Here is a 27,791-nt window from a genome sequence, read left to right as displayed (position 1 = left end):
CTGGAAAATTCCATGGACAGAGGAGCCTGGTGAGCTGCAATCTGTGGAGTCGCAAAGAATCAGATATGACTGAGTGACTAACAGTTTCACTTTCTGCTGACTTTGGGCCTTTCTGCCCCCTTTTGCCTGCTCATGACCAAAGTTAATTGCTGCTGATACCCTAGTGCTTATTGGGTTAGAATAGTATTATTGGTACACTAAACTTCTAGTTTCTATAGTGCTGAACCAGGGAAAAGCCCTGTCTGCCTTCAGAATCTTCTCGTGGGCTTTCAATAGTATGGATGGCGTCCATTATTAGTTGGCTTGTAATTTAAGTTGTAACTTTATCTTCTCTCTCCAGTTGGTCTTCAGTGTACATGCCACCAGCTCAGAGTAGCTTGTTAAGATATTAGTGTCTGCAGATTCATTTGTAACAATCAGTCAATGTCATGAACTTGCTGATGGTAGTGGGGGCCTCCAGGCAGAGAAATGTGGCCCAGATAATTTGATGAAGAGGAAAGAATCTAGAAAGTCTGTCATTCTTCTGGGTGTCTCTTGACTTCACCCAGGAAGATTAAGGAGGAAGGGGCAAGGTTAAAAGCAGAGATCGAGACAGCTGCCTAACCACGCATCTCTTTGGGACATTTGAATTCCTTGAGGTTTATGGAAATGGAAACAAAATGGGAGTCCCTATTATGTTTGTCCCAGGTGGCTCACTGGTAAAGCACCCTCCTGCAACGCAGGAGATGCCGGTTCAATCCCTGAGTCAGGAAGATCCCCGTGAGGAGGAAATGGCAACCCACTGCCGTATTCAAGGGCCTGAGAAATCCCATGGACAGAGGAGCCTGGTGTGCTACGGTCCAAGGGGTCGCAAAGAGTTGGACAAGACTGAACACAAACACGCACGCACCCATTATGTTTGTACCTTTTAAAGCATCACAATTCACAGTCTTAACAGAACCGCGTTAGTTTTTTAAATTTGTTAACCATGTGACGACACACGATAGGGGATTCAAAGATGAAAAAGATGCGTCTTCTTACTGTTTGGTTCTTAGACGGGAGAGGCTTGTGTTTTGCCAAATCAGTCTATAGATGACTTTTCAAGTCTGAATTGGACACAGAAAGTCATCCCTGCCTCTGGAGTTCTGAGGGGAGGCTGGCATATTTCTTAAGAAATACTTTACATAGCAGGTAACTCTTAATTTGAATCTTGAAAGATGATGAGTAGGAGTTTTCCAGGTAAAATTACATCTTGAGCTTTCCTGATTCTGGTTGTTCTGGATTGATACCCTCACATCATAAATTGTTGTTGTCGTTAATATTGTAATTAAGGCCCAATTATGTTTCAGGTATTAGCAGAATTGAGTCCATACTTTCACTGCATTGCAAAATTTAAAGCGGTAATTAATATAAGGCTATTGTTACAGCATTACACTTGTTTTAAAGATGACATCATACTACTTTACATTTTGGATTAGAATTGCAAAATGTGTTGGGGAAAAAAAAAAGACGAATGTGTCCTAGAAGTGGAGCTTCACCAGTTCTAGTCACTGATGGTGGGTGTTCTGATGTGAGAAGAGTTCCTGCCTGTTCAGCATCTAACATGGGCTAGTCACTTGGCTTCCTTTGTCACATGTGCTTTTCACAGCAGCCTCAAGAACTGGATATTGTTATGTTTAATGCCACTTAACAAATACTGAAAACTGAGACACGTGCATAGGTCGCTGTATTGGCTTTCTAGGGCTGTTTTAACAAAGTATCGTAAGTGGGTGTGCTTTAAACAATACAGATTTACTGCTTCTCACTTCTGGAAGCTACAAGTTTGAGATCAAGGTGTCAGCCGGGTGGATTCCTTCTGAGCACTTTGAAAGAGAATCTGATCCGTGCTTCCCTGCTGACTTCTGCAGGCTTGCTGGCCATCTGTAGTATTCTGTGACTTACAAATGCATTACCCCCCTTCCCCTTCACAAGGCATTCTCCCTGTGTGTGTCTTCATGTCCAGATTTTTTCCTTTTTATAAGGACACAGTCATACTGATTTGGAATCCATTCTCGTGACCCCATTTTCACTTGTCTGTGGGCAAGGACCCCTTTTCCAAATAAGGTAACAGTCACAGGTAGGATTTAGAATTACAGCATCAATTTTTAAAAGACTTTTATTTACTTATTCAGTGGCTGTGCTGGGTCATTACGGCGCACGGCCTTTCTGCAGTTGTGGCAAGCAGATGCTCCTCTCTCCTTGTGTTATGCAGGCTTCTCATTGCAGTGGTGTCTCTCGTTGAGGACAGTGTGTCCGTAGTTGTGGCGCATGGGCTTAGTTGCTCTGCGGCATGTGGGATCCTGAAACAGTTCCAACATGGAGTCAGAATTGGCTCTTCCTTGCAACAATCTTAGTTCCCCGACCAGGGATCACACCCATGTCCCCTGCATTGGAAGGCAGATTCTTAACCACTGGGCGACCAGGCAAGTCTCCACAACATCTTTTCAGCCCATAGCTTTACATGAGTTCACCCAGGTAGAATTCAGTAGAGACAGTAATCCAACTCAAGTTCACATTGACTCTGCAGTCAGTAGGCAAACGTGATGTGAACATCTTGTCCAGATAGGATTGATTTGGGAATAGGCAGGGGAAGAAATGTTAGCCTAGTCATCTTGAAATTGGAAATTTTTGTCCAACCTTCTGTGTATGAGGAGCTTCTGAGCCATTGTCCACCGAGTCTGAATAGAACAGAGAAAGTCAAACTTATCAGAGAAACTTATGACATTTTGGGCTGGATAATTCTCAGTTGCGTCATGTACATTGTAAGGTGTTTACTAGCATTCTAAGCCTCTACCTGGGCTTCCCAGGTCACGCAGTGGTGAAGAATCCACCTGCAATGCAGGAGACTCAGGTTCAGTCCCTAGGTTGGGAAGATCTTTGGAGGAAGGAAATGGCAAATCACTCCAGTACTCTTGCCTAGGAAATCCCGTGGATAGAGGAGGCTGGTGGGGATTGCAAAGAGTTGAACACAACCTAGTGACTCAGCAACAACACAAGCCTGTACCTACGACAGGTCAGTAGCACCCAAACTACATTGTGTCAGTCTGAAATATCTGCCGACCTTGCCAGGTGTCCTCTGAAGAGCAGCATCACCCTTATTTGAGAATCAGTGGTTTACAAAGAGAGGAATGGCATTATGGATAGATGGTGCTGTCCTGGCACTTGCTGTGTTGTGCCTAGACTTCATCTTTATTTAAAGGGGTTGCTGGTGGAGAGCATGGGGAAGACAGCTATTTTTGTTGCATTTACAGCTATTTTGTGCTGTCCATGGACATGAGAAGGAAGACAACAGGCAGGATGGAGAGTTGAAGACCCAGTGCACATTAAACATGCTCTCTGAACAATACGATGATTTTTCAAGCAAGCAGGTTGTTTTGGAATAAATTTAAGATTAAAAAGTAAGGGTCTTTCATCTGAACACAAGGGTTATCCACATTTTTAGAAAAACGCAGATGATTCTGATGGCAGACCTGAAGCTAATGTTTCTTCCTTACTCTTTTGGGAGATATTTACAATTAAGATCAGGGTTTTGATGGGCCCTCTGTCTTAGAGGAAGGGATAGTAAACCCTGGCCATATCTACAGGAGACTGTGAGTTTTTTCCTGGGTATTTATGGTAAGAAGCCACAGCCATTCTCAGCTGAACACAGGAGTGTTCTTGGGAAATTCTGACTTAAGGTTCATCTCATCCTTCATCCTCCCATTTCCACTCTTTTCTCCTGTTCAAGAAGATGGAGAGGCTTCTTGGGTGGCTCAGCGGTAAGGAGTCTGCCTGCCAGTACAGGAGACATGGATTCATTCCCTAATGTGGGAAGATCCCACACGCCATGGAGCAAGTAAGCCCATGTGCCACAGCTGTTGAGCCTGTGCTCTAGAGCCCAGAAGCCACAACTACTGACTCTAGAGCCCAGAAGCCACAACTACTGAAGCCCACGTGCCCTAGAACACGTGTTCCTCAACAAGAGAATCCACTGCAGTGAAGCCCACAGACTGGAATGAGAGAGTAGCCCCTGCTCACTGCAACTAGAGAAAATCCTGCACAGCAGCAAAGACCCAGCATAGCCAGTAAATAAATAAAATTATTTTTTAAAAAATAAGAGAAAATGGAGAACTGTAACTCTTCTTTCAGGAGAAATGCTTCTTTGTGGGTTGCTTTGCCAGGGTACCCAGAGAACCCTGTTTCCCAAGATGTGTTGGGGTATCTATACCCCAGGGTTGCCAGGCCCCCACATCAGTCGGTGTGTTTTCTCTTGTCCCCCAACTGTTAACACGGTTGTGTACACTGGTAACAGTTTATAAAACTGGAAAATGAGCTCAGAGCTTCACTGCCAGGAAAGCCAATTCACAAAGATAACTCTGCCAGAGCAGGACCCGAAGAGGTTCACAGCTCCGAGAGCCCCAGTGCTGATGGCCTGGAAGCTCAGTAGAATGGCTCTGCAGAAGGCAGAAATCCATCTGCTGTGTGGTTAATGTTCCAAAAAGGTAATGCCCAAGAGCTCCAGATGGGTGTTAGCATGCTGTTTAAGACTCAGAAAATTGAGAGAGCTGTATGTTCTACACCATCCTGTGCTCGCAGACTGAGAACAAAAAACGGTATTTCCGTGCAGCACAAATAGACAATCATGAGGAGGAATCCGTGGGTAGGAATCATTGAGCCAGCATGTTAAAAATACTTGAGGTGTAGGTGTTTGAAGAAATAACAGAGCCCGATATTCCAACCTTTAGACCAGGACATGTGCTGTATTAAGCTAGAATACAGTGGGCTTCCCAGGTGGCTGAGGGGTCAAGAATACCCCTACCGTTGCAGGTTCCATCCACAGGCTCGGAAGATCCCATGGAGAAGGAAATGGGAACCCACCCCAGTATTCTTGCCTGGAGAATCCTGTGGACAGAGGAGCCTGGTGGGCTGTAGTCCATGGAGGTCGCAAAAGTGTTGGACACGACTTACCGACTAAACAACAGTGCTGTGAATAAAAATATACCCCTCTACCAGTGACCCCTTTAAATACAGCAATGCATGTGTGAACGTATTTCCCTGGCATGCAAATCCCTATGGACCCAGCCTTTAGAAACAGGATGGAAGATTCTGTTTACCTAGCCATGTGTCTGGTACAGCTCCATCCCTAACCTCTGCTCAGTAACTATGTAAGCAAGCTAAGTTACCTTACAGTGAAGAGAGACCTTGCTGGCCAGTGACGTTTGGCTGGATGTTCAGTTTAAGTGGGTCTGCTCTTGAGTTCTCAGTCCTTCCCCTCTCCGCGATTTTGCTAGTGTCCAGAGCCCTGTGACCTCTGCTTGTTCTTGTTCTTGGCTTTCGTTTGTGGCCCTGGGTTGTTTCTGTACCGAGTAGGTGAAGACTGGGCTTCTGCTGAGCTGCAGTGCATACCCAGCTGCTGATGGTTAGCACGACTCCACTAGGCAGTTAGGACCAGGGTGAGTTCAGGGTGCTCACAGCATCTCACAGATAGGTCAGAACTTTAATTGGAAGCAAAGCAGTTGGTGAGACAAAGTCCGTCCATGCTCCCTGAAGACAGAAAATAGAGCCCTAGTGATCAGAGCCGACTCAGGCTGAGACCCTTCAGTGAGACTTTCTGCTGTTGGGTGTGCTCTGCGCTGTGGCCATGAGTGGTCATCACACCAGGAAGAGCCAGGGCTGCGCAGTAGAACCGCCTTTGATGGGCTGAGTGAATAGTCCTACATCATCTGACGGGTCCCATGGGCCCGCCTGGCCCACATCCCAGGCGTCTGATCTGTTGGGGAGCAGCAAGGCTGGGTTCCCGACTGCTCACCAGCTGTTCCTAGAAGCAGTTTCTACACTTTTCTGCATCTCCCCTTTCCTGTCTCTAAAATGAGGACAGAAGCAGTAGCACCTCCCTGTAAAAGTTGTTATGACAGAAAAAGTGCCCTAATTTTTGTAAAGCACATGGCCCGGTGGCTGTTTCATAAGTGGAGCACACAAAAGTATGGGTGATGACTCTGAGACATGGAGTGTCTCACATCCCTGTTTCTTAGGACCTCCTCCTATCTACCTCCTAGCAATCATCTTGAAAATAGCTCAAAAGGGTGCCTCTAAAGGCTCCGAAACACTCTAACGAACCCCCATCATCCATAAAAAAAGCCAGGGAACAAAAACTCACTGATTTTCCAGCTGTCAACCCTTGTAAGAATGTGGACTGACGTCTGGTGGCAAAGAGAGGACTTGCTTTAAAGCATCGTAGAATCTCTTGTTTAAAATGAGCTGAAAAGCTCTCTGGTTAGAAGGATGAATCTCTGCTAGTGGATGTCAGGAGATGGTTACTCTTGTTTGAGGGTAGTGACCAGATGGAAACACATGGGGCTTCTGGGGTCCAGAAGTGTTGCATGAGTGCTCACTCTGAAACTTCACCAAGGTAACTTACAAGTGCATTTACTCTGGGCACTGTTCTGTATGAAAGTCAATACTTCATAAAATTTGATGACGCATCTTGTCCTCTGTATGTTGTTTGGTTCCTGTTTAAGTCTTTCTCTGTTGTTGCTGTTTTTTGTTTATTATCTTAAATACTTACAAAAGAAAGTTTTCTCATTGAAACAATCTTTAAGCAGTACTGAACATATGAAGTAAAAATGGAATCCATTGTGTCATCTCTGCATTTTTAGTTCTCAAAGGTAACCATAGTTGTGCTTCTTATAGGTTGTTCCAATGTTTTCTTCTTCCTCACTGTTGGTGTTTCTGTGTTTTTTCCCTTTTCTTGAACAATCAGATGATTACATACATAGTGTTCCATAACTTCAGTTTTTGACTTAATGGTGTCTTCATGGGCATCTTTGCATGTCAGATATAGAATAAACATCATTCTTTTTAAGAGCTGCATAATATTCCACAGTTTGCTCCCAGTTTATTGAGTTGTTTTCTCATTGATTGACAATGAGTTTATCTACATTTTTTAATAGAAGTATAGTTGCTTTACAGTGTTGTGTTTCTGCTATTCAGTGACGTGAATCAGCTGTATGCACACATACATCCCCTCCCTTTTGGACCTTCCTCCCATCCCACCCTCTAGGTCATCACCGAGCTCAGCTACCTCTGCTATAGAGCAGCTTCCCGCTGCCTGTTTTACACACGATGGTGATTACATGTCACTGCTGTTCTCACAACTCGTCTTCCCCTTCCCTTCTCCCGCTGTGTCCACGTGTCTGTTCTCTATTCCTGCCCTGCAGACATGCTCATCTGTCCCATCTTTCTAAATTCCATACATATGCATTAATATACAGTATTTGTTTTTCCCTCTCTTACTTTCTTTACTCTGTATGACAGACTCTCAGTCCATCCACATCTCTATGAATGATCCAATTTCATTTTGTTTATGTTGAGTAATATTCTACTGTATATATATATATACACACCATATCTTCTTTATCTATTCATTTGTTGGTGGGCATCTAGGTTACTTCCATGTCCTGGCTATTATAAATAGTGCTGCAGTGAACACTGGGGTGCATGTGTCTGTTTGAATTATGGTTTTCTCAGGGTATATGCCCAGTAGTGGGATTGCTGGGCCATGTGACAGTCCCATTTTTAATTTTTTAAGAAGCCTCTATACTGTTCTCCATAGCAGTTGTACCAATTTATATCCCCACCAACAGTGCATAGGGCTTCCCTTTTCAGTACATCCTCTCCAGCATTTACTGTTTGTAGATTTTTTTGGTGATAGTCATTCTTACTGGTGTGAGGTGGTACCTCATTGTAGTTTTGGCTTGCATTTCTCTAATAATGAATGGTGTTGAGCATCTTTTCATGTGTTTGTTGGCTATCTTTACGTCTTCTTTGGAGAAATGTCTTATGTCTTAATTTGCCACCAACTTTTTTGATTACCTTGTTTGTTTTTTTGATACTGAGCTGCATGAGCTGTTTGTATATTTTGGAGCTAGGTATTTTTGTCCATCTCTGTCAATTGCTTTGTTTGCAGATTTTTTTTTCCCATTCTGAATGTTGTCTTTTCTTCTTGTTTATGGTTTCCTTTGCTGTGCAAAAGCTTTTCAGTTTAATTGTGTCCCATTTGATTATTTTTGTTTTTATTTTCAGTACTGTAGGAGGTGGTTCAAAAAAGACCTTCCTGTGTGTTCTGTCAAAGAATATTTTTATTATGTTCCCTGTAAGAGTTTTATACTGTCCCATCTTAGTTTTAGGTCTTTGATCCACTTTGAGTTTATTTTTGTGTCTGGTGTTAGGTAGTGTTCTAATTTCTTTCTTTTACATGTAGCTGTCCAGTTTTCCCAGCGCCGAGTATTTTGCTGTTATAAATCAGACTTCTTGAACTCCATGAATCTTCCTAGTAACATACACAACTCTGCTGGATTCCCAACTAAAACAGCCAATTTTAAGCTCCTTTTGATTTAAACGTACCTTCTTCGTTAAGATTTTGGGCTGGAGTTCTGTGGGGAAGACTCTCTTCGGTGGCGGAATCTCAAATGTGGAGATAATGAATCAAACTTCCTGGATAGACTGCTGGGTGTGTTCACTGTTACATTATGTATTATAAATTCAACACAAGTGAAACAAGCGTTGAGGCATAGTTACACTTAATGTATAGTCTCTCTGGGTGTGTTCTGGTATTAGCTCATCAGAGTGGGGAATGAATGGAGCCAATCAATAACATGATTATTGACTAACACTGTCTCCTACAGACTCTTGGTTTCTTCAAGACCTAGCTTTGATATTTTGTTGTTTTTGTCCAATTCTTTAAACTCTGTCTTTATTCCAAATTATGAACAGTTCCCTGCAGAGTTATAGCTATCAGAATCTCAAGATGTTCTCATTAATGGAGTTATTAACCCCCTTGCAAACCAGCAAGACATTCCCTGGCTTGGACCCAAAGCCTGGAAAACATTGCCTGGCTTTCTCTTAATATTGAGGTAACTAGTTGACTGCCTGAAAGTGCTAATTTTTTTTCCCTTTAAAATGCAGTACCTGATAAAACCCCTGGATAGAGGAACCAGTTGTTATTTGATAAAGCAAGTTTCTTAGAATATTAATGTTAAAATCTAGTTGGCAGTATATAGGTGTTCACAGTAATATTCTTCAGCTTTGCTCTTATGTTTGAAACTTCTTCATAAAAATATGTTGCAAGGGGGAAGGAATATGGAACAGAATGGGAAATGAGAAAATGTAATCAATAGAGGACTTGGCTCTAAAATCATACAGTCAGTGAATTTAGTACTACATAGCGAGCTGAACAGAGACATGTATTTTTTAAAAGGACTTTCATGTAATAATTATCATAGCCAGAGTAATAATGAGGGAGAAGTTATTAATATCATCCATAGGTTTTGTGGTATTTAATCCTAACATCAAACCTGTACACTTAAGAGTCAGTCATCAAACCTCTTTTTAAGTCATCATCATTGAAATTAACCTAATAACATCATCTCAGTTTTTCATATTTAGAAACAGGGATCTAGAAAGTATTAAGTGATTTGTCTCCAATTGTAACACAAGATGAGGCAGAGCTTGAACTGGAACTTAGATGTTCTAATCATATCCGTGTTACTCCATCATGTGTTTGCTCTGATTATAAGATCCCGAAATTCAAAATCATACTCTGGGGAATTCATGGAAAGGAGGCTCATTCAGCACGAATATTATGAACGACGATCAAAGCACTGTTGGTGGCAGAACTCTGTCCTCATTACCACCGAGGCCTGCAGCCATTTCCTAAGAGCTTCTTCCTAAATCACTGCTTTCAGGTTATACTCAGGCCATCAGCAGAGCCATGCTTTGCCCAGCTTTGGGCAGCCTTGCTTTCCTCCTTAATTTGCTGGTGTTTTCCTGACCAAATATACAGTCTGTGAGCATTAGTACTTTGTGTTTACTAGGTGTGCACGCTGTAATTTTATGGCCAGGTAGGTGGGAAACTATTAGTCTAAATAAATATACTTTTCAACAGAGCAGCTGTGTTAAGTGAATTGAATAGTCTGTGTAGGTCAGAAACAGTAGCTCTATCTTTTTCTTTTTTTTCCCTTCCTCCTTTGGAGTGTTACTGAACTTGAATAGTCGTGTTTCACTGCAGGCAGAAATAAATGAAGAGTGGATAGTGTCAGAGTGAAGTCAGGAATAGAGCAGGATCACAGCCTGTGTGACGCTGTGCTGTCTGTCGCTAGGGGCTGATGGATTCATTCCTTTGGAGCACTTTGCTGATAACACAGATTTTCTGAGTTTGGTCCCCCAAATGAATCCATTAGCTTCACCTTCCCCCTCTGCAGTAGTGATGGGGATTTTGATTCTGTTCTTTTATTTTTCGATTCTTCCCTTTCCTTTCCCTCATTTGGAGGAACACCCCCCCACCACCCCAAACACAGAGAAACTATTATTTAGAGCCAGCAAGTATTTTAAACCATTGGAATAGAACAAACTACCTTCCTTGGCTCCAAACCAATCCAAGTCCCCTCTCTAGAGAAAACCACTGTTACTAGTTGGTGTTATTTTCCATAGCCTTTTCTTTCCTTACTGTTGTATATCTGTGCAGATGCATTTGTTACTGTTCAGTTGCTAAGTTGTGTCAGACTCTTTGTGACCCCATGGGCTGTAGCACGCCAGGGTTCCCTCTGCTTCACCATCTCCCAGAGTTTGCTCAGACTCCTGTCCATTGAGTCGGTGAGTCCATCCAACCATCTCGTCCTCTGTTGCCCCCTTCTCCTCCTGCCTTCAATCTTTCCCATCATCAGGATCTTTTCCTGTGAGTAAGCTCCTCACATCAGGTAGCCAAAGTATTGGAACTTCGGCATCAGTCCTTCCAGCGAATATTCAGGGTTAATTTCCTTTAGGATTCACTGATGCAGACAGATACACAACAAATATTTTGTTGTGGGGCTTTTTAAAAATCAAATGTGTGTACCCTTTTCAGGGGAAAATTTGAACGACTTCTAGGGATCTGTCTTAGCGAAAAGATTTTGTGCTCATAGAAGCATATTCACTTAATTTTTGTATCAGTGATTCTTACCATTTCTGGCTTGTAGGACCTGTGAAGATTTTGATGAAAGCCATTGACCACGTGGCATCAGGACTGAAAATGTGGTAATAGGTATAACCATAAGAGTTTATCTGATGAAAAAGGTAGACAGTGTCCAGTGCACACACGTACAACCCTTGGCAGTATCTCAAGGGGTGTGCAGACCCCCAGTTTATAGCTCCATAAGTTGGTTTCCCCCCTCCTACAAGTTTTCTACCCAAAGCTGTTGTCTATAAGGGAAACTTAAAAATCAGAACGAGTTTGAATAGAGCAAGGCAATGCATTTCCTCCTGTGCAAGAAATAGCTCTTTCCTTTAATTTATTCCACAGTCATTTAATGAGTAACTACTGTATTCTTGGTCCTGGGGCCAGTACTGCCCAGTGGGAGAGGTCCCAGCACATCAGACCTGGAAGAGTCCATTGTAAGGGCACCTCATGTGCTGTGCTCAGGCGCTCAGTCATGTCCGACTCTTGGTGACCCCATGGACTGTAGCCTGCCAGACTCCTCTTGTCCATGGGATTCTCCAGGCAAGAATACTGGAGTGGGTTACCATCCCCTCATCCAGGGGATCTTCCCAACCCAGCGATCAAACCTGGGATTCCTAAGTCTCCTGCATTGGCAGGTGGATTCTTTACCACTAGTGCCACCCTTCAGTAAAATTAAACAGAAAATCTGAGTAGCAGAGAGCTGCTTTAAGGAGCAGATATTCTAGTTCAATTGACCCAGCTAATCTAAAAAATGCCTCCTGTGGAGATTACCCTTAGAACATAAGAGGGTGAGGTTTTGATTTATAGAAGTCTGAAAAGCTTTGGAAACCATCCATATTGTCTCATATGTCCATTCTCAGACATGTTTTGCATAAACCTGTTTCTTTGGGAGAGCTTAATTTGGCAACATTTAGCTGCAAAGGGCACACTGCAGTTTTCTGGGTAAAAGTGCACAGCTTCTCTTTGTGTGAAGCTTTCTGGCAGACTTTTGGCTGGGAGAAAGGGAGGAATACAACTAATTCTATACCTGTGTTAATTTTATTTAGCTTGATTGCAGATTCATGGCATCATCATTTCCCCAGAACCTATCAGGGGGTAGAAAGTACAATATCAGAAATGAGGACAGAACCATAATGGGAATTTTGGGTGAGTCAGTAACAAACTGTATTTCAGGTTTCTTGTATTTCAAAGTGGGAGACATATTGCTGATTCCTCGTTGGTTTTGAATGATTTATAACCTTTTATTTGTGGTTGAGTGTCACAGTCTATGTTGTCATGGAAATTCTATTGAATTTATAGGTCCATTTATCCAAAATGATTTTCCAGACTTCATTTCATGGTGAATCATGTGGCTGTTACTCCCAAGTACAAAGCAATTTCTAAAAAGTTTCACATTACAAAGAGCACAAACACTGAGGTGGTTATTTTCCTGTTTTTGAAATACAAATGAGTTCCAGATGCACCTAGTGCTCCCCACCCCCTCTGCTGTGTCCAGGGCATTAAGCTCCACTGCATCTCAGAACCAGGCTTAGGTACAAAATAGCACACAAGGATAGGTTGTTTTAATAGAAAAGAAGGTTATTACAGTCACTCCAGTAGGTGAAAGAGGTCTTAAGTTACTGGTTTATGGGTAAGGGCAAGACCCTGCAATCTTTGAGCCCCATTATAGCAGACTTGTTCCTCCTCCCTGTAAGTTCAGTAATAGGAAAGAGAATATCACAGAGCTTTCCCATAGCCATTGACTAGCCTTCCTGTGGCAGTGGGTGTAGGCATGGTTTGTGCACCAAAGCACTATTGACATTTTAGGCTGGATAATTAGTTGCTTTGGCGAGGAGTATCCTATGCATTGTAGGGTGTTTAGAAACCTCGCTGGCCTCTCCCTAGTAGACGCCAGCAGTAGCATCTGACCCCAAGTGACACCAACCACAGATGTCTTCAGACATCGACAGATGTCCCCGGGGTCCAAAAATCAGCCTGTTTGAGAACACTACCCTAGAAGCTTTGTACCAAGATCCTAGCAATTGCTAATAGGTCATGCTCATGGCTTATGGGGATTCTGGTTAGGATGATCTACCAAGAGGACTTTTAAAGTGTGGGCTCTGGGTTTGAATCCCAGCTTTATTTCTTAACAGAGAAGACATAATATCTCAGCCTGAATTTCCTTTTGTTAAAAATGGGGGGAATAATAGTACTTTCCCTTGTGGCTCAGCTGGTAAAGAATCCACCTGCAGTGTTGGAGACCTGAGTTTGATCCCCAGGTTGGGAAGTTCCCTGGAGAAAGGAAGGGCTACCCACTCCAGTATTCTGGCCCGGAGAATTCCATGGTCTGTATGTATATATAGTCCATGGAGTCGCAAAGAGTTGGACATGACTGAGCAACTTTCACTCACTCACACACCCTCCATACATGCCAAGGATTGAAGGGGTGAATTAATGTAAAGTGTTGTAAAGAGTTGGATACGATATGCTTCAGCAGCCCTCTGCTGCTGCCTCTTAGCTTCATTCTGCAGCGTCTGCCTCAAGGGGATGGGTGGAAAGAAGCAGAGTTGGGCCCATGTCACTGTTACTTGGTCCTAGGCAGGCATGATTCTGCACACACCTCCGCTCATCCACCCTAATTTGCTCTTTGAAGCAAATCAGTTCTCTGTAGCCATAGCCGCCTGTTGGGAGCAGCCTCTGTTGTATGGAATGGGTACAGAACAGGGAAACAAGGTCACCCTACTCCTTTATTATAGGAGAAGATTATATTTTGTTTATCCCAGTTTCAAAATTACAGCTATTTCACTAATTTTATTTCTTTTTCTTTCTTTAATGTGGACCACTTTTTTTGAAATCTTTATTGAATTCATTACAATATTACTTCTGTTTAATGTTTTGGTTTTTTGGCCGCAAGGTTTGTGGGATCTTAACTTCCCAACCAGGGATCGATCCTGCACCCCCTGCATTGGAAGGTGAAGTCTTAACCACGGGACCCACCCCGCCCAGGGAGGTCCCTAATTTTATTTCTTTATTAGGAAAATATATATATAGAGAGAGAAATTCACAGATGATCAGTGTGCAGCTGAATGAATTTTCACGCTCCTGGAACCAGGCCGCAGATCAAGAAAAATCACTTTATCACCGGCTTCTCCCCAGGACCCCTCTTCCAGTTACCACCCGCCAGGTGTTGGCTTGTAACTGCAAGAGTTTTTCCTGATTTTGTACTTCATTGCAGCAGGATCACAGAGTATATCCTTTCTGTTAAAAGAAAAAAAAATCAGGTTTATTTGTCTCAGCATGGTTTGTGTTTGTGAGGTACATTCATACTCTTATGTGCCATTGTTGTGTGTTCTATTATGTAGTCCATTATTGACTGGCATCTGGGTAATGCCCAATTTGGGGTTATTGAAAACAACCTGTGCACTAATGTATTTGGGTTTTTTCCTTTCCTTTTCCCGTCCATTAACTACTTTCTAAAGACATATGATTCATTAGGGGGCCTATCGTATGTCAGCTATTGTAGGAAACACTTTACTTATTTTATTTAATCCTCAATGTAGCCCAATGACCTGTTTCCGATCCTTAGTTTCCTGCTAAGCTGCCAAGACTCAGAGAGGTGACCAACTTCATCTGGGTCACACAGCTATAAAATGGGAGAGCTACAACTTACTCTCTCTTTCTGGAGTCCATGATAAGGGACCAACTGTAGCCAGATGCTTAACCTACCTCATTTGCGTCCAAAGTTAATGCTGAGCTTTTAAGAAATAGCTCACGAATCACACATAGGAAATCCTTCATTGATGGAAGCAAGAGCCTGAACTTTTCCCTACCAGGAAACAGCTTAAAAAGTTAAATGTGTATTTGACTAATAAGATGCAGAAATTAAAAAAAAAAAAAGTAATAAATAGCATAAACAAGTTACACACAAGAGACTTTTGAAAGGGATTCCCTCAAATACCTTGATACCCAATTGTATAGGAGTCATGGCACTATGGTACACGTGGGGTTCTTCTTCTCCAAAAATTTGGATTCCTGCTGTTTACAGTTGAAGATAATTCCATATTACAGGACAGGGGAAAAAGGGGAAATAATTAAGGATTGGCGCACTCCATGGTTAATGATATTTTATAAAGCAGATGCTTCAGAATGTTTATTTAAATGCTGCCTTGCCTGTAAAGATGTTGAATGCCATCTATTCTTTGGGTCATTTCTTCTAAAAATATTCTTGGAATGAAGGCTCTGTGAAGCCCACACACAGGTTTCTTTGCTACACCTTGTGGCATGACTCATTAGGATTGTTGGCTGGTCCTTGGAAACAATTTGTTTTCACCTGAATTTGCATCTCTCTCCTGGTCTGAAGAAAATAATAAAGATACATAGTAATAAAAACTGAGGGCTATGGAGTTTCTTCTTACTTTTCCCAAGCATGCAGTAGTGTTTCTTTATTACAACCATCCCATGAGGTATGCATTACCTCTGACAGAAGGGGACAGTGAGCCTTAGAGACCTCAGGCGTCTTCCATATACAAATCAGGTCTGATTCTGTGGCCCATGTCGTTTGGTCTTCATTTTATATCACCCAGTTGTGTTGTCTGTCAGTTTCATGGATGTTTTTCTGTAGGTCGCAAGAGTGTGAACTGGGTTGTAATAGGGCCTCCATTCTCCAGGGGAGAACCTTGTTAGAAAGAGACAAATGAAGAGGATAAAGCTCAGAGCTCAAAGAAACTCAAAAAGGAATGAAGTTACAGAACAGTTTTCTAAGGTGAAGCACAGAGACATATAGATATATTGGGATACATTTTGCTTAAGATCAGTAGTGACTTTTAGGGTTGTATTAGTGAGAGTTCACCAGAGAAATGAGACCAGTGTGAGAGAGAGAGAGACTGAGGTTTTGTTTTTGGTTTTTTACAGTTTTGGGGTTGGGCAAGTATGAAATATGCAGAGCAGGCTGGAAATTTCAGCCTTGCTGAAGGGTTGTGTTGAAGAGTTGATGTTGCAGGCTGAAGACTGAAGGCTAGAAACTGAGGCAGAATTTCTCGTTGCAATCTAGAGGCAGAATTCCTACCTCTTCCTCCAGGTTTCAAGTGATTGGATGTGGCTCCCACCGTATGGAGAGTCTCGTGATGTAAACAGTAGTCACATTTAAAACAAGACCTTCACAGCAACACGTGGAATACTATTGGACCAAACAAGTAGGCAACATAGCTAGGGCAAAGTCGACACGTTAAAATTAACCCTCACGGGATAAAAGTATAATCACGACACTTTAAAAAAAAGTTACTGGGAGCAAAGACTGTTGATCGATACAAAAGAAAATACCTATATCACAGTTCTGAATTCAGAGTATTCCTTATATATAGTGTACATAGTGGGTGTTTATAATTTCTCTCCATGATTTAGGTGACTAGATTTTCTTTTGTTAGATCATTAAAATTTCAGGCTAGAGTTGCTTGGGTAGAAAACAGTTTGAAATTCCTTGCAGATTAAAGAGAAAGGAATATTGCCTTTCTGTTGAGCAGAACCATACCTGGTTCCACTTAGTCATTTCATAATGATTGTGGATTATATTGCACCTCCTTGAACATTTTCTCCAGCAGTTTTAAGTCCATTCATTCTCTTAATATCCTTATCTCTCTTTGTTATTCATCTCACTGTATAATTTATTCCTGGAAATCACAAGGCCCTCAATGTAATGTTTGTGACTTTATCATTCGACTGTCCTTGCTTCCAGTCATCTAGAGCCCCTACTCATTTTATTCATTCCACGAATGAGTTAATGGAATTTACAAGAACAGCACTGTTCAAGACAAAGTCTTTAACTAAGCAGGTAGCCTTCCTGCCCTCATCAGTCTTGCTGTCTGATGGCAGTGACAGAATGAAGGAATCGTTGAATGTGTGTGATCTGGCTCTTCAGTCGTTAAGGTACAGCATAATCTAAAAATAAGCTTAGAGTAAGAACTTGTTATCCTAAACTTTGTGACATCATCGTTTGCAAATCATCCCACAAGTAGAACCAGCAGATCATTAACTGTGTTTGGATTTTTTTCCTTCGTCTTTACTACACATTTTTATCCTTGGGTGACTTTTTGGTCCGCTACTGTGTTCTCAGCTGGCTGGCTACATGGTAGCCCCAAACACAATCAGAAAAATACATTTCACCTTTTTAGTCCTGTTACGTACCGCCTCCTCGGTGACTTTAAATTCTGCTGTTGCCCTTTCCGTCACCATCTTTATCTCGTCGTGTTTACATCTCATTTGTTCTTTTCCTGTACTTTTCCTGTGTGTTCTTCTGTTCTATTAAGGATGAACAACAGTATCCTGGAAGTGTCTGATCAGTCTACCAGTGTATTGCCTATCCTCTGGGCTGTCTGCATGCCATTTCCTTAACTCATCATGAATTTTTCTTGGTTCATGTATGTTGGAGGAGAGCACATTGGAGAAATACGTGTTCTGAGAGGAAATTAAAATGTAGAGCTTTCTGAATCACCAGGGAACGTTCTGTTGGGTTTCCCGCTCCTGCATTGGAGTCATTTCCTCTTGCTGCCATTACAACAGGCATATGAGAGCTGATTTAAACAAACCTCTACAGCATTAGAAAATAGGAATTCCAGCTTCAGCAAAATCTCCCCTTACCTGGTCCGTGCCCTGTGTTATTCTGTATTCATTTAATGTATGCCTCACATGACCCTGAACCATTTACTACCTTATGCTTTATTGTGGTACATTTACATATGACTTAACCTGAATGTAATCATGAGAAACCACGAAACTGACCCCATTTCCACTTAATAACTGGCCTGCACCCTTCAAACTACCAAAAAAAGAAAAAGGCTGAGTAACTGTCCCAAATGAAAGTTGGGGGTCAGAGGGGTCATTATAAAGAGACATGGCAACTGAATGCAAAGTTTGATCCTCTATTAGATTCCTGGACCAAGATACAAATAATGATCTATAATGGACTTTATTTGGGCACTTGCCAAAAGTTGAAAATGGACTGTGAAAATGATTAATAGTATTATATCAAAGTAAAACTTGCTAATTTTAATAATTTTACTGTGGATATATAAAAGAATATTCTTATTCTTAGAAACAGTACACTTAAGTATGTATTGGTAAAGAGGCATATTTTCTCCCACTTATTACTAAATGATTCAGGGGTAATGTTTGTGGGGAGAGAGGAAACATGCAAATAAGGTAAAATATAAATAATTGGTGGTCCAGGTAAAGGATATAGGGAACACTTAATAGATTTCTTTATTGCCCAGTTTCTCAGATCTTTTCTTCAGCTTCTGTTCACCATGTTTCTTTAGAAGGAGGATTTCTATGCAGTCAGCATCACTTTAGTTCATATGATTAGAAAGAACACACTTTGGGGAAAGCTGAAGGAATGCTCCGAACATGGCACTTGCAAGCAGATGTAGAAAATGGATGGGCTACTCAGAATGCTCAGTAGCTACCAGGACTGTTCCCAAAATGTTTTTGTAAAATAAGTTTCCAGACTATGCCTGGATTTGTCTCATCAGCGGTAACAACAAAATAAAGTCCAATCCCTCAGCAAGACTCCATCTACTTACTTTCACATTTAAGATATCTTTAAAAGTTAAAATTCAGTAGACTGCAACTTGAGAGAGATACTGATGGCAAGGAAAATTGATATTTCAGACCTATGGCTGCTGTTCTCTTTATGAGACATTTTATTATCCTGATGGGTGGAGCCATGATTCAAAGACATTTTCTAAAAATGAATTTCCTCACCCAGTTGTAAATGAAAATGCCCTTGAAGAGGTTTGAAAGTATTTTGTATCACACACTATTCAGGTGATGCATTAAACAATGCCGCCCCTGCTCCTGGACTGACAAATAAGAAAACCTTGTGTGAACTTCATCTGAGGGTCTGGGTTTTAAAAGGGAAGTGAAGTGTAATTTTCTGAATATAGTTGTGCAGAGTTTCTTTCCTGGGTTAGTCTCATTGTCCCCAGAGCAATTCACCCAGTATTAAACTATTTTAATCTGCATCTCATTGAATTCATTTTTCTCAGAGTAAATCCATGATGTCTGTAGCTGTCCAGACATAAAGGTAACACATTTGTAAGTGGGTGGTGCTAGCGTCAATGGAAATTCACAGTCTAAGGAGAACAATTCTGCACAAGCAAGTATAATCTCCAAAAGAATCTACCATCCTCCAGTCCACTTGGGTGTCTGACTTTTCCTAGGAAGTGTCCTGATTTGGGCTCCCTGATCACACCCTTCAGGGAAAAAAATGTCAGCTTGTTCATAACGTGTGGGTGAATTCAGTCAGTGGGACTCTTCGCGTTTGACCTGTATTTCAGCTAGCCTGTCTGACTTCCCTTTTCCACTGGGTAGTTATCATTTAACATCAAGTCTCCATATTCCATCTGGGGTGTGGTTATTCAGAAAATAGCATCATGTCATTTGGGAAAGTGGAAAAATAAAGGTCATAGACGAGAACCAATGATAGCAGGAGTTTTGATTTTCTGTAAGGAGTAGGAGTGATTCAAGAAGATTCAGTGGAATTATACTTCTGTTAGAAATCTTAAGATGCCTGCCAGGTGTTAATGTGATGGTGATGGTGCTTTGTGGACCTCTAAGGTCCAGGCATAGTGCACACACCGTGTCCTATACTGACATGTTTAATCCCCACACTCATCTTACCAAGAGTAAGAATGTGATTCTATACATAAGGAATAATGCTTAGAAATTAGTTTACTTGCCTGAGATCTCACATGCAAGTAAATGAGGAAGCTGGAATTAGGGCCCCAAATCTTTTATTCTTATCTCATACATAATCTCTCAAGAATACTCTGTCATCTGTTTTTATTCTCTGAATTGTGTTAGCTATCAAGGAATGTCCAGGCATTCAAATTGTATAATGATTTTAAGTTGATTTACCTTAAAGGATGAGAAGCCCTTGTCAAAGGTCAGAGAAGGTATTCAAGTGGGGATGAGAGCACCAGGATTTTGCACTCTTCACTAATGTTTTTGTCTTAACCAAGTGAGCATCAACTTTATGAAGCACTTTCTTCACGTGTAACTTGAGTGTAGTCATTTCTGCCCAGCCTTCACAGGGATTGTTAGATGGATTAAGTGAGATCAGGAATGGGATGGCTTTTTGTGAACTGTAAAATCAAGAGTATTATTATCATCATTACCATTAAATTTTTGTGGATTGACTAAAATAGCCCATATTGGCTATTTCTTAAAGCTGAGAGCCCCCATCAAATTCTTATCATCAAAATGATACTTGTCTCTAAAGACATATCCATTTAAGCCTTTAAAATTTTAACATGTGAACTGAATCTCACAGCCTTGGTTTTCTACCTTAGCGTGTTTTAACTCCATTAAAATCTGGCTTCTTAGTAGAGACCATTCACCATGACATGAGTATTAGGTAATAAGATGTTGGGTGTTATTTTTGTGTGTGACCTAAAGTCATCGTAGTTATGTGAAAAGACATGTATTTTATTGATATCTACCGAAGTATGTAGGGGTAGAATGATAAAATGTCTAGGGTTTGCTGTCAAATACTTCAGCAAAGAGAAATATGGATAGATGAATACATTGGTCAAAATCTTATTACATTGGGGAATCTGAGTACACTGTACTATTCTCTCTACTTCTGCATAGGTTTTCCTGGTATATTCTCCTAATATGTTTTTTATTGTTCTTTTTACAGATGCAGATTTTCTTTTACAATCCAGATGATTTTGACAGCTTTCAAACCGCCATTTCTGAAAACAGAATAATCGGAGCTATGGCTATATTTTTTCAAGTAAGTTAACAATGGCTCAAATACTTCAACCAGAGTTCTTTGAGTATTTTTTTTTTAATTCACCGAATTGTTCCATGTTTAATGAATGCATCTGTTTTCTAGTTCACACCTGTCTAAATGAAAGATATTTCATATTGTCTAATGTGTGATTTAAAATGTAAATAAGTATGTTTAGAAACATAATGAAAAATTTTGCATGAATTATTCTGATTTTATTGCTACTTGACTGGTGCACAGATTGAAGAACACATTTATCATCTAAGTTACTTCACTCCTGAAGCGTTTTGAACAGGTTCCTTCAGCATATTAAGAGGCTGATGTTTTTTTTAAAAAAGTGGTTTTCTTTGGAGCAACTTTAAAATTCAACATTACTTGCAAGTAGATTAATAAATCGCATCAGTCATTTCTCTAAAGAGACTTCATTTCTACCCCCTCACTCCCCTCCAGAAATCCCCATGGTAACTAAAATTTTTATTGAGACTGTTTCCACGTTAGTATGTTTATGATCTCCCAGACTCTCTTTCTCTTTTTTGTTGTATTTGTATTAAGGAGTTTTGCTGGCTCATGTGTTGGTTCCATATCTAGAAGTGAAACGTTGCATCCTTCCATAGATAATACTGTCCAGGCTTCTTAGTGTTGATCAGTAGGTGTCTTAACCAAGTAGCCTGGAGGAGACCTGGTGCTTTTTTTGTGTGGGAAGGTAATCTGAGTAGGAGGTGTATGGCTTGTCTTTCAGTCTTGCAATTTGCCTAAAGACCACTTACAAGTGTTCTTTTTACCAACGAGTCATCTTGGGGAAATTATGTCTTTCTCAAAGGAACATTAAAGACATCAGAACCTTCTTCAATATGTGTCTTTAGCCTCCGCCTTTTGAGGCAAGCTTCTTTGTCATTGAGATGGAGCCACTCTTGTGTGGAGCGTGTTAATTTCACTGCCCTTTTTAGTGAGTGACGCAGAATGCACAATTCTCTTTACTGTTTGTCTCTCTCTCTTAATACCCCTCTCCCTTTCTTTTCTTGGATAAAGGCTCAAAGGGGATGTGATTTTTGAAAAATTGAAAAGCCTAATATCCTATCCAAACTTCAGAAACAGTAAGAGTGGCGTTCTACAGCATTGGTTATAACACTAATTTTCATACTAAGGTTTCTGACCTAGTACTGCGCCATGAAATCATTTCAGTGAGTCTTGACCAACATTTTTAAAATAAATAGAATAATACAGAACAAAGTATTCAAGTGTACCACACATAGTAAGGGTAAATAATTTATTTGAACTTGTTTTTTCATTGCTCATACACAGACATGCAAGCAATTGGGTCATTATACTAAATGTGTTTCTCATTGTGGGTGATACTGAAATATTTTGAAATATTTTCTTTACATTGTATATTATGATAATCTCCTCATTGTTCCTACTGTTTACCCAGACATTTCTTCCCCTGATTATTTTCATGAACCATAGTAGAGCGTAGTGTTTTAAAAGCTTACTCAGTAGAGTCAAAAATATGTGCATTTGAATCTCATCTTTTCCACTTAATTATATAATGGTGATGTAGTTGTTTAAACTTTTTGTTTTATTTTTTGGCCACACCATGTGGCTCACAGCATCTTAGTTCTCTGACCGGGGATCAAACCTATGCAATAGGCATTGAAAGCACTGAGGCCTACCCCTGGACTTGCTAGGGAATTTCTAAACTTTTTAACCACAGCATTGTTATCTGTGAAATGAGGATGGCAGCTTCTATATCATCAAGACTGTAGTCATTAAATGAAGTCCCTAGTGCGGGTTTTGGCACATAGTAGACATTTGGTAAATGCCAAACAAAATATGTACCCATATCCAGCCACTTCTGTTTCTGTGAGATGGAGACCCCATGGTGTATGTGTCTTCTCTGCATAAACAGGAGTCTATTCTGGGCACAGCCCTGCTAGCAACTCAGTTGGGTTCTGTCATAACCCCTTCTGCATCTAAAGTGTGATAGATCTGTGGTTGGCATTACTGAGCTTACTTGAACTTCTCAGACTGTTTGTACTTGTGTATGTGTGAGCGTGCTCTCAGTCATGTTCAACTCTTTGCAGCCCCTTAAATTGTAACCCATCAGACTTCTCTGTCTGTGGAATTTTCCAGGCTAGAAAACTGGAGTGGGTTGCCATTTCCTCCTCAGGGATCGTCCCGACCCAGGGATCAAACCTGTGTCTCTTGCATCTCTTGCATTGGCAGGCAGATTCTTCACCACTGTGCCACCTGGGAAGCCCTTGCACTTACATAGTTTTTTCTTACTTTTTATCACTCTCCTCTTAGCACACTGTTTTTCATATTGCTGGATCTCTACTCCTGCAGCCCTGCCTTCATACCTACCCTTTCCTCCTTTTCTGTCATGCCCACCCATGCCTCATCCAACCTGATTCTATTAATACTTTATAAGTCACCTTTTTTTTATAGGAAAATAAAATTTTTAAATATTATTTGTGAGTACTGGAAAGTCTATTTCACAGCATGCTCTACCCAAAAGGCTTCTATTTTTCCAGCTCTAGAAAGTCTTCTTAAATATAAGACAAATTAGAGTATGGGCAGGAGAGGCACATTGGTGTAAAAACCAGCAAAAGACCTCAGTGTGAAATCTATGCTTTGGATTTTTAAAGTATTTCCAGGACACAAGTGCTTGTTCACATACATAGAAATATAATGTGTATTTCATCTGGTTAGTCCTCTAAGTTTTGGCTTGCTATCCTGTGGACACAAAATAGAGGGCAGATAATAAAAAATAGAATAGTTTTTTTTTTTTTAAGATAGCAGCTGCATGGAGCTACTTTCTTTGTTTTTCTTGTAAGTTCACATGCACATTTATACATCTGAGTTCACACTATGTCATTGCAGTGGAAAGAAGATGATATTATTGCTATTTTAATTTGGCAGTCTTTTTAGAACCTGTATTTTGAGATCTTTGTGTTTTGAATCTTTCTAATAAGAATGCTTGATATGGGACTTTGGTATTTCTCCCCCATGTAAAGAAATCTTGATGTACATTTCCAAATTCAAACCTAGTACCTTCCATTTTGGTCTTAAAGCAGTATTTATCATTCTCTCGGGAAAGATTTGATGACTTGTATGGTATCACTTACTACATTAAATAGATGTGGTAAGTGTAGTCACCTCCTGCCCACTAGAACTGGGTCATAGTCCTATGTGATAATGGCTCGAAAGAGGTGAGAGGAGAAAGTTTCCTACTCATGAATTGGCTGTATGCTGCTCTGGTGCCCATAAATGCACAGAATCATTGTTGAGAATCACAGGATATGAATGACCTACAAGTGCATGTCTAGGCAAGGCTAAGTTCTGTGTAGATGCTGTGGCTTTGATGCTAGCTTACTCTACACACTAGAATAATTTTCCCAACAATTTCAGTTTTTCATTATCCGTGTTTCTTTTTTCCCCCCTGATCATCTGCCTGTTACTCCAAGGGGTTTTGGCTGTCTTACTGCCTTTGCTGTAGTTAGGTATGATGAGGTTCTTATGTTTCCAAAATGCCACAGCACACACACCTAACAGACACGTGGTCGACCAGGGAACATATTGGCTCAGTGCGGGTGGTCCTGTTGTAGCTCATGGACATAATGATGGATGCTCCATTGTGCTTACAATTATTTTCTTCAGTTAAACATGGAATATTTCATATAAGATTTCCTGATGATGCTGTAACAATGGAGATCTAAGTGGTGACTGTCTCCTTTGGAGGGGGTGTGAATTTCCATGGTAATAACCCATTCTCTAAGCACTTTCCATGACTTCACTGTCAGCATGACCTTGATTTCATGACCCCAACCTGGGCCCCAGTAACCTTGAATAGTGCCTGACATCCTTTGGTTGCCAACAGAATTGAAGGTCAGTCTCAATGTTGAAATGTAGTGATCCAGGTTTCCCCTGAATGCTTTGTGTGAACACCAGTAAGGGCAGGATCGCCTCCAGGTACAGAGCAGAGCAAATCATGGCAGCCCCACCAGGGTTTACGCTTTGGGGCCCACACAGTGCTAAAAGGCACATTCATTTCATAGATAACTACTGCTGAGTGGAATGTTATAGTTTTCCAACACATGTTACTAAATGCATCTGGAGAAAGAACACCCTTTTCCAGTTCACACACCTTTGAGCTAGTGGCCCTCTGGAAGATAAAGGAGAAAGGAAGGGTCAAGTTTGATTTAAAAGGATTTTCTAAATAAAATAGGGTAAAATAAGACATAGGCGAGGGATGAAGATACTTGTTAAATCACTAAGAGAATAAATAGATGCTTGTTTGGCTAATTTATTAGTACAAAAAATGAGTATTTTCTGTTTGTTAAAATAGAATCTTCTCTGTTAGCCTGTTTTGGAGTCCTGTAGAAATGTAAAAAGCTAAAAGTCATCAAAACGCACTTTTAATGCATTCTCGCATTTGGATAACACGCTCTTTAAAGAAGAAGGATGAAAGCCTGTGTTTATAGGACAGTTAGAATGACAGTGGACTGATTAGGCAATTTGTTGATGATACTTTGTTTTGAAAATAACTCAAAAAGGTTTAATTAATTTTGATGTAAAGTTACAAATCTTCCTTGACAAGTTGAGGTTTCGTCCTGGTAAACATTGTAAATTTAAAACGTAGCAAGTTGAAAGTGCATTTAATACACCTAACTTACTGAATGTCAAACCATCATATCTTGGCCCAGCCTACCTTAAATGTGCTTAGGATATTTACATTAGCCAATGGTTGAACCCGTTTATCTAACACAAAGCCTGTTATTGTCAACAAAAAGTATAGCACAGCCTGAAGTTTTCATTGTCTCATGGAATTTACTGAATACTGAAAGGGAAAAAAGGAAGGGTCATCTGATACAGAAAGGTTATATATGTATTGGTTATTTACCTTGTGACCACGTGACTGACAGGAAGTTGTGGCTCACTGCCTTGCCTATCATCAGAAGACAGTTTATCTTACCATCTTCCTAGCTTGGGAAAAGACCAAAATTTGAAATAATGTGTATCACTTTCACAGCATCATCAAGTCAAAATTATAAGTTAGGGACTGTCTGTATAGAGCAGAGACTACTCAATTCTGAGTGACCTTATGTTTAACTTGACCTGTGTTTTTTTTAGATCAAGAATCTTCTATCATCGCCCTTGAAATTGGGTTCTGGTTTGATTTTTCTGTCTTGCAATCTGTTTCTTCATCATTTCTCTTTGAACTGTTTCCTCCATTATCCCCATGAGCATCAAAATGCCTTGAACCATGCAACCATCTTAATGACTTTCAATCTGTTGCTTATAGAAGTTTGGGATTCCCAAGCTTGTAAAATTTTGATTTTATAGGTTTGATTTTTGTGGGTTTTTTTTTTTTTCTTTTGAGGAAGGACATGATTATCTTTGAATATGTGATGGCGAAGGAATCTTGTTTGTATTGCTACCCAGTTACCATTGTTATTTAAATGCAAGAAATTTTATTTATATTTCCTGATTCTATTGAACTTCAGAATTATAAATGCATGATTCTTTAAAAGCATCTACATTTAGAAACTTTTCTCAGGTGGTTTTCTTTTCAGCTTCTTTGTTAGACCTTGTTGGGTATAATCACTTCTGAATCTTTGCATCAGACACAAAGAAAATTTTTATCATGTCTGCATCCAGGGGCCCAATCAATAGCATGTTTCTTATACATTTAAGAAATAAGTTGAGGTATTTATAGGTTGTCTTATAGTACTTCTTTTTGACAGCCTGTCTTCAGCAACTCCATTGAAGCTTTTTTCATTTAATGCTAGCTTCTGCTTCTTCCGGGAGCATTGAGCCCCTTTGCACAAGTATTTTTTTTTTTCCTATTCAAATTTCTATCCACAGACTGACTGCTCTCATTGGATTTTCGCTAAGGTCAGTTGCTCATGCATTTGGACCTTCCTCACTCTGTCCTAGGAGAAGACAATGGCACCCCACTCCAGTACTCTTGCCTGGAAAACCCCATGGACAGAGGAACCTGGTAGGCTGCAGTCCATGGGGTCACAAAACATCAGACACGACTGAGCGACTTCACTTTCACTTTTCACTTTTATGCATTGGAGAAGGACATGGCAACCCACTCCAGTGTTCTTGCCTGGAGAATCCCAGGGACGGAGGAGCCTGGTGGGCTGCCGTCTATGGGGTCGCACAGAATTGGACACAACTGAAGCGAATTAGCAGCAGCACTCTGTCCTTCCTTCATAGTTGAAAGCAAACTTCAAAACTCAAATGTTTCCCGAGTTACTAACCCATTCTTTATATCACTCAGTGGTGCAGACTGCTTAATTATTTTTCTCCATCTGGAGAGGCTTAGTAATTAAATGAAATGGCAGCACCTGGGATTATTTATAGACGTGGAGAAGGCAGGAGGAGTTCTTGATGACTCATCCAGGGCTGGCAAGGAAGGCTTTTTCTCCACTTCCCTGGGTCTCCCCCCACCAAAGGAGCTGTGATTTGTCCTTCCTCTAACCCACTACTTTTATCACTCCATCTCACAGTCATGCTGTGGTTTCAGTCGGTTTCTTCTGACTTTGTACCGTGCATTCACTGAGGCCTGGGAGCCTCTGCTTACTCATCAGGTGCATCTCTCGCTGCTGACTCCCATTGTGGCTTGGTTGTGCAAGTACTTAGGTGAATTCAGTGAAAACACATTCAGGCTGTCTTGAGTCTTGACTGGAAAAGTGCACGCTGATAACCTGGTAGTGAAGAAGTGATTAGAAACTGGCATTAGGGAGTATTGTTGTTGTTTAGTCACTAAGTCATGTCCGACTCTTTTTGCGACCCCTTGGACTGTAGCCCACCAGGCTCCTCTGTCCATGGAATTTTCTGGGCAAGAATATTGGAGTGGGTTGCCATTTCCTTCTCAAGGGAATCCTCCCAACCCAGGAATCAAACGCACATCTCCTTCTTGGCAAGTGGATTCTTTCCTACTGAGTCACCTGAGAAGGCCCTGAAGGAGTGTAAGACCCAAGAACACTGGACTACAGTCTTGTAGGTGGAGGTCCGTGTCTTGTT

At 40.9% G+C, this 27,791-nt stretch overlaps 1 protein-coding gene across 5 annotated transcripts in view; it reads left to right on the top strand.

Annotated features, from left to right (window-relative positions):
• PTPRG (protein tyrosine phosphatase receptor type G) overlaps positions 1–27,791 on the top strand; it is a 751,060-nt gene that overhangs the window by 495,386 nt on the left and 227,883 nt on the right. For 3 of the 5 annotated variants that reach the window (XM_070455761.1, XM_070455762.1, XM_070455760.1), the window contains exon 5: positions 20,664–20,759. In XM_070455761.1, the coding sequence (XP_070311862.1) occupies positions 20,664–20,759 (96 nt within the window). Of the gene's footprint in view, positions 1–10,627; positions 10,730–11,009; positions 11,075–20,663; positions 20,760–27,791 lie in introns of those variants that run through there. The other 2 variants (XM_020891424.2, XM_070455763.1) reach the window with 2 other exon arrangements.

The sequence above is a fragment of the Odocoileus virginianus genome, chromosome 26, assembly GCF_023699985.2.
Source record: "Odocoileus virginianus isolate 20LAN1187 ecotype Illinois chromosome 26, Ovbor_1.2, whole genome shotgun sequence".
Taxonomy (NCBI): domain Eukaryota; kingdom Metazoa; phylum Chordata; class Mammalia; order Artiodactyla; family Cervidae; genus Odocoileus; species Odocoileus virginianus.
Note: the sequence above shows the minus strand (reverse complement) of the source record. Positions and strands in the feature narration are given on the sequence as shown.